The sequence below is a fragment of the Bison bison genome, unplaced genomic scaffold (genome assembly GCF_000754665.1).
Source record: "Bison bison bison isolate TAMUID 2011002044 unplaced genomic scaffold, Bison_UMD1.0 scf7180017864255, whole genome shotgun sequence".
NCBI classification, from domain to species: domain Eukaryota; kingdom Metazoa; phylum Chordata; class Mammalia; order Artiodactyla; family Bovidae; genus Bison; species Bison bison.
The window spans coordinates 1,779,951-1,793,769 of record NW_011494827.1 but is presented as its reverse complement, the minus strand read 5'-3'; the positions used below and the strand labels follow the sequence as shown (position 1 = coordinate 1,793,769).

The 13,819-nt window shown below is 46.7% G+C and overlaps 1 protein-coding gene across 1 annotated transcript in view; it reads left to right on the top strand.

The window, feature by feature from the left end:
* The window catches only part of CRMP1 (collapsin response mediator protein 1), a 54,579-nt gene extending 41,532 nt beyond the window's left edge, over nucleotides 1–13,047 (top strand). The window contains exons 10-14 of the mRNA XM_010847796.1: nucleotides 2,779–2,920; nucleotides 3,770–3,940; nucleotides 8,673–8,852; nucleotides 9,889–10,054; nucleotides 12,199–13,047. Coding sequence (XP_010846098.1) covers nucleotides 2,779–2,920; nucleotides 3,770–3,940; nucleotides 8,673–8,852; nucleotides 9,889–10,054; nucleotides 12,199–12,290 — 751 coding nt within the window. The 3' untranslated portion in view covers nucleotides 12,291–13,047. The remainder of the gene's footprint in view (nucleotides 1–2,778; nucleotides 2,921–3,769; nucleotides 3,941–8,672; nucleotides 8,853–9,888; nucleotides 10,055–12,198) is intronic.
* The last annotated feature ends 772 nt before the right edge of the window (nucleotides 13,048–13,819 follow it).

Here is a 13,819-nt window from a genome sequence, read left to right as displayed (position 1 = left end):
CTGGAATCTGGCCACTTCCTCCTCCTTGGCTGCAGCCATCCTGGCTCAAGGACCACATCTCTCACCTCCCAACTGGCCTTGTTTATTTCTGTGTGGCTCCTTCCACACTCTCATCGCATCACAGTCTGTTCTCACCAGATGCTGAGAAAATTTTAAAACTTTAATCAGACCAAGCCATCCCTTGGCCAGGAGACCTCCAGGGTTCTTTCCTCTCAAAGTGAAACGCAAGTTCCCACGATGTCCCACAGGGCTGAACCTGATCTGACTTTCATTCCTCACTAACACTGCCTGGCCCTCCCAGGCCCTCCTCTCCCCTCGGTTCCCCTGGTCCAGCCCGCTGGTCTCAAGCTAAATATACCCCAGGCAGGATGGTGCCACAGGGCCTTTGCATTCACTCTACCCCTGCCTAGCACTCTTTTCTTGCTCATCTTCTGATTTGCTCTTTGCTGGAAGATTTCTTCTTAAAGAAGAGTTTGAATCATCTTCTGAAAAATGGCAACCCCAGTGCTACCCCACACACCCTAATACTCATTCTCCTGATAGATACGTTCCTGACTTCTCCACCCCGCACGGGAATGTCAACAAATGCACAGAGACATTTGTCTCTTTCTGCTTGTAGGTGCATCCCCATTGCCTAAGACTATGCTAGACACAGGACCACACACCTTTGTTGAATAAATGAGTGAATATCACATCTGAAAGTATTTTTGTATGTCTAGATGATTGCTCACATGCCTGGGGCTCTGAACTAGAGGCTGGCCTCTGTCCTCATTGAAAATCACAAAATAACGCTCCACTTATTCCATTGATTTAGATGCCACTTTGGGGCTCATCACATAGTCCAAAAGTATTTTCTCTCCAACGCCTGAGGGATGAAAGAGCAAACCCAGTGAGCTTGTGTCACTTTGTTGCAATCAACAAATCAACAAATAGCGTTTTGTCCCTTGGGCACAGCACAGAAACACCAGCCTTACAGAAGGATGACCTGTGTCAGGTCCCATGTGACATGGCAGGAATACAAGGCCAGGGGCATGACCTTCCTTCCAGCACAAACATCCCTGACTCCATGAGACTCACAGGCACGTCCTGGAGGCTAGGTGTTTGACTCACTTATTTATATATTCATTCATTCATTGGCTGCACTCATTTTTTTTTCTTTTTTTAAACCTTGAGATAAAATTCACATAACCTAAAATTCCTTGAGCACTCAGAAAGAAGAGGTTGGTGAAGGAAGGAGAGAGAAGCAAGGGAGTTAGCATCTTTGACACCGTTTGTCTGGAGCTGAGCGCCAGGCAAGTAGCTCATGGGCTCCTCAGAGTGACCCTGGATGGAAGGTTCTATTCTCTTCTCCGTTTTATGCATGTGGAAAAGAGGAGTGACTTACCTGACCAGGAGGTGGCAGGTCTGGGATTTAAAAGCAGACCTGTTGGATCTGTAAAGTCAAAGGGTTGTTCAGAGGTCTAGTGAGATGCAGAGTGGAAGTAGAGCCACCCTGCTCAGCTTTAGTAGCTTCTGCTCAGCAGGCTTCTGCACAGATGCTGCATCGTGGGGGCACCGTGGACTCTCTCTCCGAGGGGTGAAAACATGCCCACCAAGAGGGAAATGATGCCTTCTGCAGCAACACTGATGGTCCTAGAGATGATCATACTGAGTGAAGTAAGACAGAGAAAAGCGAACATCATATGACACCGAAAGCAGGAACAGATGTAGAATAGATGCTTTCACAACATAGGAAACAAACTTATGGCTACCAAGGGGAAAAGAGGGGGTGAATTGAGAGATTGGGGTTGACATACAGACACTAGTATATATAAAATAGGTAATGATAAGGACCTACTGCATCGCTCAGGGAACTCTACTCAGCACTCTGTAATGACCTATATGGGAAAAGAACCTAAAAAAGGCTGGATACATGTTTATGTATAACTGACTCACTTTGCTATACTACAGAAACTCAACGTTGTAAATCAACTATACTCCAAAAATTTTTTTAAAAGGAAAAGAACAGACCAGTACCCCAGGACCTGTTTTAGGGCAGGAGGAAAAGGCTGACCTGGGGAGCCTTACCCAGAGTCTGCACTCACACAGAACCAACTCCTGATGCCCAGGTCTCTTCCCAGTCTTCAACCAGACACCAAAGGCCAATGGACCTTGTGGTGTCACTCAGCAAAGCCTATTGTTGTTGTTCAGTCGCTCAGTTCTGTCTGACTCTTTGGGACACCATGGACTTCCCTGTCCTTCACTATCTCCCAGAGTTTGTGCAAACTCATGTCCATTGAGTCAGTGCTGCCATCCTATGCCTCATCCTCTGTCCATCCTCATCCAACGCCTCATCCTCTGTCACCCCCTTCTCCTCCTGCTTTCAATCTTTCCCAGCATCAGGGTCTTTTCCAATGAGTCAGTTCTTCGCATCAGGTGACAAAGTATTGGAGTTTCAGCTTCATCATCAGTCCTTCCAATGAATATTCAGGGTTGATTTCCTTTAGGGTCAACTCGTTTGATCTGCTTGCAATCCAGGGAACTCTCACGAGTCTTCTCCAGCACCAGTTTGAAAGCACCAATTCTTTGGCACTCAGCCTTCTTTTGCTCACATCTGTACATGACTACTGGAAAAACCATAGCTTTGATTATATGGACCTTTGTCGACAAAGTAAAGCCCATAATGTGCCCCGAATCTCACTAGGGTTTGAGTTTCACAGACTTCTTGGGTGTTTAAGTCAAAGCCTGATCCTCAACGTGAACTCAGGTCTGAAGCCCACCCTGTTTTGCCTTTGCCAGTGGAGACCTGCAAGTCACGGGCAGCAGCCACTGTCCCTACAGCACTGCGCAGAAGGCGGTGGGCAAGGACAACTTCACCCTGATCCCTGAGGGTGTCAACGGGATAGAGGAGCGCATGACCGTGGTCTGGGACAAGGCGGTGGTAAGGCGGCGGCATCTCCCCCTGGAATGTTCTAGAAATTCTAGAAACACCCTCCTGGCCCTCCTGGCCCATTGAAGCAGTGTGTTAGGCCCCTGGTTCCTAAATTTCCTTTCTTGCTTCGAGGGAGAAGCAGAATGTACCAGGATGGCACATGGAAAACAGGTGGACCCTTAGGAAAGCTTGAGGAAACTTCCCTGGTGGTCCAGTGCTTGGGACTCCAAGCTTCCAATGCAGAGGGCACGGGTTCAACCCCTGGTCGGGAAACTAAGATCCCACATGCCTTGAGATGTGGCCAAAAACTTTTCTTTTTAACTTAAAAAATTTTTTTTCATTAAAAAAGAAATCAATGTGAGCCCTGTAGCATCCTCTGCACGTGTAGATGAGACAGCGGCTGTCGTTTCGTTTTTAAGGATGAAGATATTTTGTTTTGAGCCACATTTTAGTCCATGTAAAGATAACTGTAAACCATGTGTGTGTTCGAGGTTAGGGTTGAGAGCAGGGTACAGAGACTTCCTGTTCCGTAAGGAATCCCTGGGTCACACCTTGATCACTCACTTGAAAGAGTAGATTTTAATTCTCAATTAAACTTGGGCCCAGTGAAACTGACCAGATATCAGGATGGCCCTCGAGAAAATATTAACACACCTTGGAGTGGTTAATTACATCTCCTCTGCTCTGATGAAGCCAGGCCCCTGGCACTCTTTCAAGGTGGCCTGGTTTCAGTGGGCAGAGGAGAAGAAAATTCTGAAGTCCTTGCAAGGACTCCCATTGGCTGCTTTAGGTCTGTCCTGTCTGCCCCTTCTGAGCCTACTGTGAGCTGCTCTTCTCATCAGCGGATCTCTGCTTCAGGCTACTGGCAAGATGGATGAGAACCAGTTTGTCGCTGTTACCAGCACCAACGCAGCCAAGATCTTTAACCTGTACCCCAGAAAAGGGCGGATTGCCGTGGGCTCGGATGCCGACGTGGTCATCTGGGACCCAGACAAGGTGAAGACCATAACAGCCAAGAGTCACAAGTCGGTAAGTCCTGGTTTATCAGTGACGCTCCTGCCTTGGGTGAACGGGTCTTGCTCTGCAGTCATTTTAGGAGCCTCTGGTTAAAAATGATTTATGAATTCTCTAGCTAAAGTGTGATCTGATATCTGGTGTGACTCCGTCATTCTGATTTCTCCTCTGGTTGGAGAGATTGGGAGAGGGGTTTGAAGCAGGCTCAGCTGAACTGTTCTAGCATCTCTCTCTCTCCTCTCTCTCCCCCTCATTTCTTTCTCCCTCGGTCTCCGGAGTTCCTGGCAGCATTCTCAGCTGACTCTGCTCTTAATTCTATGTGGGTGATATAACCTGAGCCTCATAGAATTCCCCAAGTGAGGAATGCCACTGTGGCATTTAACTGTCCTTCCACTAAGAGACAACAGATCATACAGGGCTGAGTGAGTGCACAGTTGGCTAGTTTTGACTGGAGTTAGTGATTTGCTTCTTGCACCACTTTTTTGACATTTGCAATCCACATTTAGGCTTCAAAAAAATTATAAATTATTGCCTAGCAGGATCACTTCAGGTGACTCAGGACACAGTAGATGAGCAAATGTTAAAACTGAAAACAAATCATCTGCCTGGGTCCTGGAAGGCAGTGGCCACGAAGAGTCCAAGGCGTAGTATTAACATCTGTTTGTAGAAAATCAATTTGATTATTTCCCTGAAGCCCTGAGTCCACACCTAAAAACCATCACAAACAATAAGGCTGATTCCAAATCAATATAAAGAATCGATACCTTCACTGTGAGATAATTATAGAGCACTTTGAAAAACAGAATGGGAATCAAATTCCTGTTTTAATAATACTCAGAAATGAAGAGTTCCAAAAATGCAATTTCTTCTATGCTAAAAAAAATTCAATAGAATAAAAATATCAGTTCTTTCTAATTTAATCTATAAAGCTGAAGTCATCTTCACATAAAATGTAATGGAGTTGTTTTTTTAACTAGAAAATTAGAGTTCCTGGATGGAAAATGTGAGAATAGCCAAAACATTTCTGAAAAAAATGAAAGAACCAGTGCTAATCAGCCCCATTATTAACTCATATTATAAAGCTACAATCATCAAGATAGTTTGGTATTCAGTTCAGTTCAGTCACTTAGTCGTGTCCGACTCTTTGTGACTCCATGAACTGCAGCCTGCCAGGCCTCCTTGTCCATCTATTACCAACTCCCAGAGTTTACCCAAATTCATGTCCATTGAGTTGGTGATGCCATCCAGCCATCTCATCCTCTGTCGTCCCCTTCTCCTCCTGCCCTCAATCTTTCCCAACATGGGAGTCTTTTCAAATGAGTCAGCTCTTCGCATCAGGTGGCCAAAGTACTGGAGTTTCAGCTTTAACATCAGTCCTACCAATGAACACTCAGGACTGATCTCCTTTAGGATGGACTGGTTGGATCTCCTTGCAGTCCAAGGGACTCTCAAGAGTCTTTTCCAATACCACAATTCAAAAGCATCAATTTTTCTGTGCTCAGTCCTCTTTATAATCCAACTCTCACATCCATACATGACCACTGGAAAAACCAGAGCCTTGACTAGATGGACATTTGTTGACAAAGTAATGTCTCTGCTTTTTAATATGCTGTCCAGGTTGGTCATAACTTTCCTTCCAAGGAGTAAGCGTCTTTTAATTTCATGGCTGCAGTCACCATCTGCAGTGATTTTGGAGCCCCCCAAAATAAAGTCTGACACTGTTTCCACTGTTTCCCCATCTATTTCCCATGAAGTGATGGGACCAGATGCCATGATCTTAGTTTTCAGAATGTTGAACTTTAAGCCAACTTTTTCACTCTCCTCTTTCACTTTCATCAGGAGGCTCTTTAGTTCTTCTTCACTTTCTGCCATAAGGGTGGTGTCATCTGCGTATCTGAGGTTATTGATATTTTTCCCGGCAGTCATATTCCAGCTTGTGCTTCATCCAGCCCAGCGTTTCTCATAATGAACTCTGCATATAAGTTAAATAAGCAGGGTGACAATATACAGCCTTGATGTACTCCTTTTCCTATTTGGAACCAGTCTGTTGTTCCATGTCCAGTTCTAACTGTTGCTTCCTGACCTGCATACAGGTTTCTCAAGAGGCAGGTCAGGTAGTCTGGTATCCCCATCTCTTTCAGAATTTTCCACAGTTTATTGTGATCCACACAGTTTGGTATTAGAGAAAGAGAAAAGAGAGCCACGCAATAGACTGACCACATACAAGAATTTGATTTCCAACAAAGGAGACAGTTGAAATTAGACAAAGACAGTTATTCAATCAATTGTGTTTGAATACTTAGCTCATAGGGCTAGACCTCTACTGTACTCTCGACTGTAAAACAAATGGAAATGGGTCAAAGACTGAAATAAAATGAAGTTACGAAAGGACTAGAATGATACCCATTTTTAAAAATGATCATTTTGAAGGTGGGAAGACCTAAGCGAGATACAGAACTTAGAAGCTATGAAGAAGAGTGGTCTGTTTGGCCACTGACTACATACAAATAAAACCAAGAAAAAGAAAAAACCTTTATATTGCAGCAGGTAATAATACTTATTACTTTATATGACATCTAAAGGCAGAAGATGAACAGGAGAAGTATTGGTAATACAAACAAAGGGAGAAAAATTTTTAATGTATTTTAATTTTTATAATTTTTATTTTAAATTATGAAAGTATGGTAACAAGAGACTTGGAAAATACAGAAGAAAGGTTACATATAATTACACTATATATTACAATTATTTTTTTAAGTAGATAAATTAAGATTTGTAGTTGGATTTTTAATATCAAACTCTCAAAAATGAATAGAATGAATATACAGAGAAGTAGAAGGATATTGTAGACCTGAAAAGCACTATATTTCAACATAATTAAGATTTATACAATTTTCACACAACAGTAGGATACAAATTCTATTCAAGCTCTCACAGACAAGAAATTTTTTTAACATTGACTATGTCGTTAGAAACCATTAAGGAAAATACTGAAAGCCTAATAGAACAAGGAGCATAAAGCTCAGTGACACGAGAAGAAATACACAAAGCGTTTCTGTTCATTCAAAACCAGACCTGACCTTATGTGTAATTAACCAAATACAAATCATCGTAGTAAAATGTTTTCACCCGCACCAGTGACTGAGATGCAGGGGTTTACGACGACAGAGATGAGGTCTGACAAGGAGGCCAACCGACTGATGGGGTTTCACTGGGAATATAAAACAGTGCTGCCTTTTCAGAGGGCAAATCTAAGTTAAAATCCATTTACGCTTTGGCCCAAACACCATGTCTAGGAAGATGTTCACATATGCCTGTGTGGACACCCATGTGTATTTGTCATGCTTTTTAGCAAAAGCAGGAAAATGACCCTCATGTTTGTCCCTGGAAACTGAATAAGTAAATGATATTATGTCCCTGGCCTGCTGCAGTCCCTGGGGTCGCGAAGAGTCAGACACAACTGAGTGACTGAACTGAACTGATTATGTCCCTGGGGTGGAATCCAGTTCAGCATTTTAAGGAATGTCAAGACACTTTTAGCCCACGAGATGTGCTGACAGGAACATTCTCGGAGGTAGGAAGAAGAACAAAAGTGGAAACTGTGTATGGAGCACCTGGAACATGAGATAGTTGTTCACATACAGAAAATATCTGGGGGCCCAGGACGGAAGCAACGACAGCTCGTGAATAATAGTCGTTTGTATTGAATTTTACTTTGTTCATATAGCACCTTTAAGTAATGCAGCAATTATATTAGCTTCTAAAACTCTGTGTGGTCCAGTGGTTAGGACTCTGTGCTTTCACTGCTGAGGCTGTAGGTTTGATCCCTGGTTGGGGAACCAAGATCCCCCAGGTCATGTTATATGGCCAAAAATTAAAAACTAACAGTAAAAAGCAAAGCCAAAAAAGCCAAAACTCTATGTGGTTGTGAAATACAGAATGTGACATTGTGGGCAATTTATCCTGAGCCTCAGAAGAATTCCCTGGTGGAGGAATGCCAGTGTGAGTCAGGCTTCTCAGTCTGAGAGTGAAGACAGACCTGCTATTTAAAATGATGTATCTTTTGTACAATTGGAATTTTCACTGTCTAAATGACCTACTTTTTGAATAATCAGAGCGTGTGACTGGTGTTAGTTATATTCACTTTAGGAGTTATGAAAGGAACGCATTATGTTTTAAGGAAATGATTTGTCTTTCAAATTATTTTTTTAAAAGAAAAAATTAAAAAGACCTTCCCCAGTGCTGGAGGGGACTTCATAGACATGAAATCACTAAATAGTCCCCTGTTGCCAATGTCGTGTCAATTCATCTGATGCCTTCAGAAAATTATTTGGCAGTCTGCAATGAATGCCTTTCAAAAGCTCATATCCCTGTGACCCAGTAATTTAATTTTAGGAAACCATCTTAAAGAATGTTTTTAAAAATGAGATCCCAAAATGTCCATGTTAGCCAAAGTGGCTGCATTTCCTAACTCCAGGGACCCCATTCACATTCAAGATCCCCAGAGGGTAATAGTTAGATTATATAAAACCACCAGCAACATCAAAGTTTAACAGTGAGGGGCTGATTATACAAATGAAAGAGCGTACAAAGGAGTATTTCATGGCACTAAGGTGTTTCCCAGAAAGAATAAACACTGGGAAATGCCCGTGATAGCCTGTGTAGCAGAATCACCATCAGGATGAACAGGGCTCATGCAGAGAAAAGCCTGGGGAGCTGATTAAACCCGGTGGTTCTCGCCCCGCAGGCCGTGGAGTACAACATCTTCGAAGGCATGGAGTGCCACGGCTCCCCGCTGGTGGTCATCAGCCAGGGCAAGATAGTCTTCGAGGATGGCAACATCAACGTCAACAAGGGCATGGGCCGCTTCATCCCCAGGAAGCCCTTCCCCGAGTACCTCTACCAGCGTATAAGGATCCGGAACAAGGTGACAGCCCGGGGACTCTGCCCGAGCCTCCCCTTCCTCCTGTGTAGGAGGAGGGAGCTGAGGACTGGGGTCCCCCTGTGCAGGGGAGGAGGGAAGTGGGTGTGAGGCTGGGGCGTTGTCACTGACTCACACTGGGGACCTGCTTGTGTCCCTGGCCACACGCTGTCTCCCGGGACTTGGGCAGATGCCCACAGACCCCTGGCTGGCTCTGAGCCCTCTGGCGGGCTCCCAGCCTCCCACCTGAGCCCCTGCAGGTTTCAGTTTCTCTGCTCAGGGCTCTGTCCCCTGGGGCAATCCTCAACCCATGCAGAGGGCTGGGGGCCTTGCCCCATTCATTTCTGGGTCCCAGCAGAGGTTTGTGCTGGCAGTTGTTCTGAGCCAGCTGCCCTTAGAGGTGACCCTCTCATCCTCTCTCCTCCTGTCTGGGATCACCTTCCAAACAAACTACCCAACATCCCCTAATCCGTGGTGAAGATGCCCCTAGTCCTCGGTTTAGGGGTCCTTGTAGGGGCATCAGGGAAAGTGTTTTCCTCTTGGAAATGGCCTTGGAGTTCTCCTGCAGGAAGCTCTGTGTGTGTGTGTATGCATGTGAGTCTGTGCATGCCTGTCTTTATATGAATGTGTTAGGTTGTATGTAGGCATGTGTGATGTGTGCATTATATGTGTTTGTTAGTATATGTATGCAGGCATGCATGTACATGTGTAAAATTGTGTGTATGCATGTGGTGTGTGTATTATGCATGTTTGTTAGTGTATATCCAGGCTTGTGTGTGCGTATATACACATATGTGTGAATTATGTGTGTGTGGAGTGGGGGTGTGTGGTGTGTGCATGCATATGCATACATGCACACGTGTGTGTGTGCGCGCGCATTTAGGTATGCTGGTGCATGTGAATGTGTGCCTGTGTGTGGCGTGTGTACAAGCATGTGTGTGCGTACTTGTGCATATCCCCAGGGAGACCACAGGTCACTCGCCTGCATGTGGGAATGCATATGTGCATCTTGTCAATCAATTGCTCTTCTCACCCCTCTCAGGTTTCTGGGTTGCAAGGGGTTCCCAGGGGCATGTATGACGGGCCTGTGTACGAGGTGCCAGCCACACCCAAATATGCAACTCCCGCTCCTTCTGTCAAATCCTCGCCTTCCAAACACCAGCCTCCACCCATCAGAAACCTCCACCAGTCCAACTTCAGCTTATCAGGTGAGAAACTACAGCAGCCAAGGCTCCCCACCCTGCAGTGGCTCCCAGCGCCATGAACTCCTGAGAAATGGAGCCACAGCCTCAGACACCCGAGGAACCAAAGATGGGAGTGGGGGAATCCCCGCCTCCCTTCCTCCGGGGGTTGTGCAGAAAGCAGAGGGGGTCCATGGGGGCAGCATAGATACATGACCCTGGTTTATGAAGAATCTGTGTAAATTGTCCATGTGCTCGTCCTTAATGCACTTGGGTCCATTTTACATTCTTACCCATGAAGCTGAGTATGGAGGGGAAGTCACAGTAGCTGCCTTTGATGGGTATATCTTCTGGGTCAGATCTTTAGCTAGTCCCATCCATGGTGGTTTGTCACACGCTCTAGTAACTCAAGACTGTTTCAGCCTCACAACAGCCCTGTGTGTAGAGTCATATTATTCCTACTTCTTTAAGGAGGAAATTAAGGCCCCAAGACATTCAGTGTCAAAATGCCAGGGCTTGATGCTCAAGTGAATGTGTGCGGACAAAATCAGAAGTTCCCTGGTCCCTCAGCCTTTCTGAAGGCTTTTGGGATGCGTGTCTGCAATTTCATCAGCTCACCACACGAGGGCAGGCGTGCATGTGTTGGGACCTTGGAATTTCAATTGAATGTGGGTTGCTTGCTGTGCCAGGTACTAGGAAGATGGTGATGAATAAGACATGGCTGGGCAGCCTCAGTCCAGTCCAGAGGTTGGCAGACTTTTTCTTAAAAGGCCAGATAGTAAATATTTTAAGTCTTGTGAGCAAAAAGGCAAAATCTAAGGCCATTAAAAAATGCAAAAACTACTCTTAGTTCATGGGCTGTACAAAAACAGAGCTGAGTTTTGTCATGGACTGATTGGTGGGCCAGCAGGAGTGAAGGGCATTTAAATAGAAAGGCTATGTGGTTGGCAAAAGGGAGAATGGAGGGACAGAGAGAAGATACCAGTTTAAATACCAGTTTAAATTGTGGGGGTGACCACCTACCACAATAATTCAGGGATCATGCAACGGGGGACATGAATTAAGGGGTCCCTCAATCCAGACCTTCTTGCTTTCCCTGAGCCCATTTGTTCTGGAAGGAAAATCTTCTGACTGACCCTCCCCACAATACTCCTCCTCCCCAGCATTATCCAGCTTTCAATATTTACTTAATACATATTCATTGAGTGCCAGCACTGAGCTTAGTTCTGGAATTTTAAATCTTTAACCACAAGAGAATGTATGAGATTGGAACGGATGGTTAGCTTTGCAGATTTATAACAAAAAAGGCTGTCCCTACCTCCATGCAGAACTGCCCGTTGCAAACGGGGTGGGTAAATCCAGCTCTGAGTGTTCACACACAGGCACACATGCATGCCCACACATGCACATACATGTGCCCCCACACATAACATAAAACACCTTTGTGACATTGGACTTTGGGGACAGACCACTTGGGGCTAGAATTCGGGCTTTTCTGCCCTCCAGTGGTGCTCCTACAATTGACCTGAGCCTCAAATTCCTCATCTGTAAATTGGGGGTAAAACAACACCCTTTTCACAGGACTACTCTGTGCCCTGAACTCAACAACATATGCTAAAGCACCAAGTCTGTGCCTGCACATGGTAGGCAATTAATCAATAATTGTTTGTCCCCGTTTTAGGCTTCCCTGCTAGCTCAGTTAGTTGGTAAAGAATCTGCCTGCAAGGCAGGAGACGTCTGATTCGATTCCTGGGTCGGGAAGATCCACTGGAGCAGGGATAGGCTACCCACTCCAGTATTCTGACCTGGAGAATTCCATGGACTGTATAGTCCATGGGGTCGGAAAGAGTCAGACACAATTGAGCAACTTTCCCTTTCCCCTGTTGCAAGACCATGAGGCCAGACAAGAAAAGAGAATGGGGTGGTCAGTGCTGCAGGAGGTGGCCCCGGGGCCTCGGGGGGCACAGAAGAGAGAGCATTGGACCCCATGGAGGTCAGGGAGCCTTCCCAGTGGTAAGCCTGGACTGCAGGGTCGGGTGGATGGAGGGCTGGTCAAGACAAGGGCTCCATGTCCCAAGGGCTTGACGTGGGGACTTGACACGAGAGGGCAGGAGCAGCCGGCAGAGCTGGTGTCCACAGATCTCCGAGTGACTGGCCGTGTCTCTTCCCAGGCGCCCAGATAGACGACAACAACCCCCGGCGCACCGGCCACCGCATCGTGGCGCCCCCTGGTGGCCGCTCCAACATCACCAGCCTCGGGTGAAGGCGCTGCATGGATGAGCCAGAGTGAAGGATTCTGGGAAGGACGTCCATCCCTTACCTGTCAGTGTTTGGAAGCCCACAGTTGTGTTTGGTACTGATGGAGGGGGGAGGGAGATGGAATGATGTTCTTTCCCTTTATTTGGTTTAGGAAGAAGTGGTACTAGTGTGGTGTGTTTGCTTGGAAATCCCCTGCCCTCAGTCGTGTGTTCATCTGAGTCCACCTCAGAGCATGGCGTCTCCACAGGCCCCTCCTTAGTGAACACAGGTTCTAACCTTGTCTTGTACTGTTCCCTCCCACTCCTGACGCCACGGGCTCCATGGTTCTCCGAGTGGTTCCCTTGCACCCCTCTAGCTGTTCTAGGATAGTTGATGCATGTTACTAAGTTATGTATGCGAGTCCGTGCGTGCGTCTGATGGAAGACGGCCCGAAGACCCAGGTAGACAGACACGAAGCCCAGACCTCAAGCCCCCGCGGGGGGCAACTCCAGATCTCTCGCAAGGAAAGTGTGTTCTCATCGGCCCACCCCCCACACCCCCAGTGAGATCCTGGGTGGAACTCCCAGGCAAGAGAGCCCCCCACCCCCAGCTGCTTACCGAGAAGCGTCACCCGCGTCCTGTGTCAGGAACCCTGGTCTCCGTGGTGCCGGTAGCTCGCCATGTCTTTCCGGTCCATGTGTGTCCTTCCAGCCAGCTCCGGACTGCAGGCCGAGCAGGTTCACCCTCAGAAAGGGGTCTCCCGCCCGCATTTAGGGCTGAGGACGGTGGGGCCACGGCTGCTCCCGTGCCCGTGTCCTGGTCCCTCCAAGGCGGATGATGAGCAGTCAGATTTTTAAAGTTTTGTACATAGTTTTCCTTTGTAATCACCCCCATTTTTACTTAACGACTGACTTATTGTGACTCTTATTTCTGAATTCAAAGCTTGTGAAAAAATAAAATCAATGGCCCATTCCCGGACTGGGGTGTTGGCATTTAAGTGGCGGCTGGTTGGGTGCACGTGCTTGGAGTTTCCCCTCATGGTAACCAGTGGTGCTTACTTTAACAAGGACTCGTTAGGTGGTGGGGGACACAGAGGAGGGAGCAGAGGGAGCCTGTGGGGAGTGTTAGATCCTGAGACCGAGGACGGGAAGAGGAGGAGGATGGCTGGCAAAGGGCTGGCTTCTCTGGTGCAGACACTCTCAGTGTAGCCAGTTTCAAGCTAAACCAACATGAAGCCTGTGAGTCTGCGATCCATATACTGCAGGTTGGCTCTGGTGCCCGGGGCTATGGTACCCGTCCCAGCACAAATGGCCACTCCTGTGCCAACCCCCCTGCATTGTCACATGGAGCTCAGGCCAGGGGACCCAACACAAACGTGTCCCATAGCCCCTGGCACCAGGACACCAGAGCCGACCTACAGTGTATGGATTGCGGTATGTATAGTAAGGGCCATTGGCTTCAAGTTCTCCTCCAATGACTTCAACTCAGGAAGCAAGAGAGCAAGAAGAGGATTCCTGAACAAAAGCTTCTACTAAATTTAAAGTTCCCTCCTCC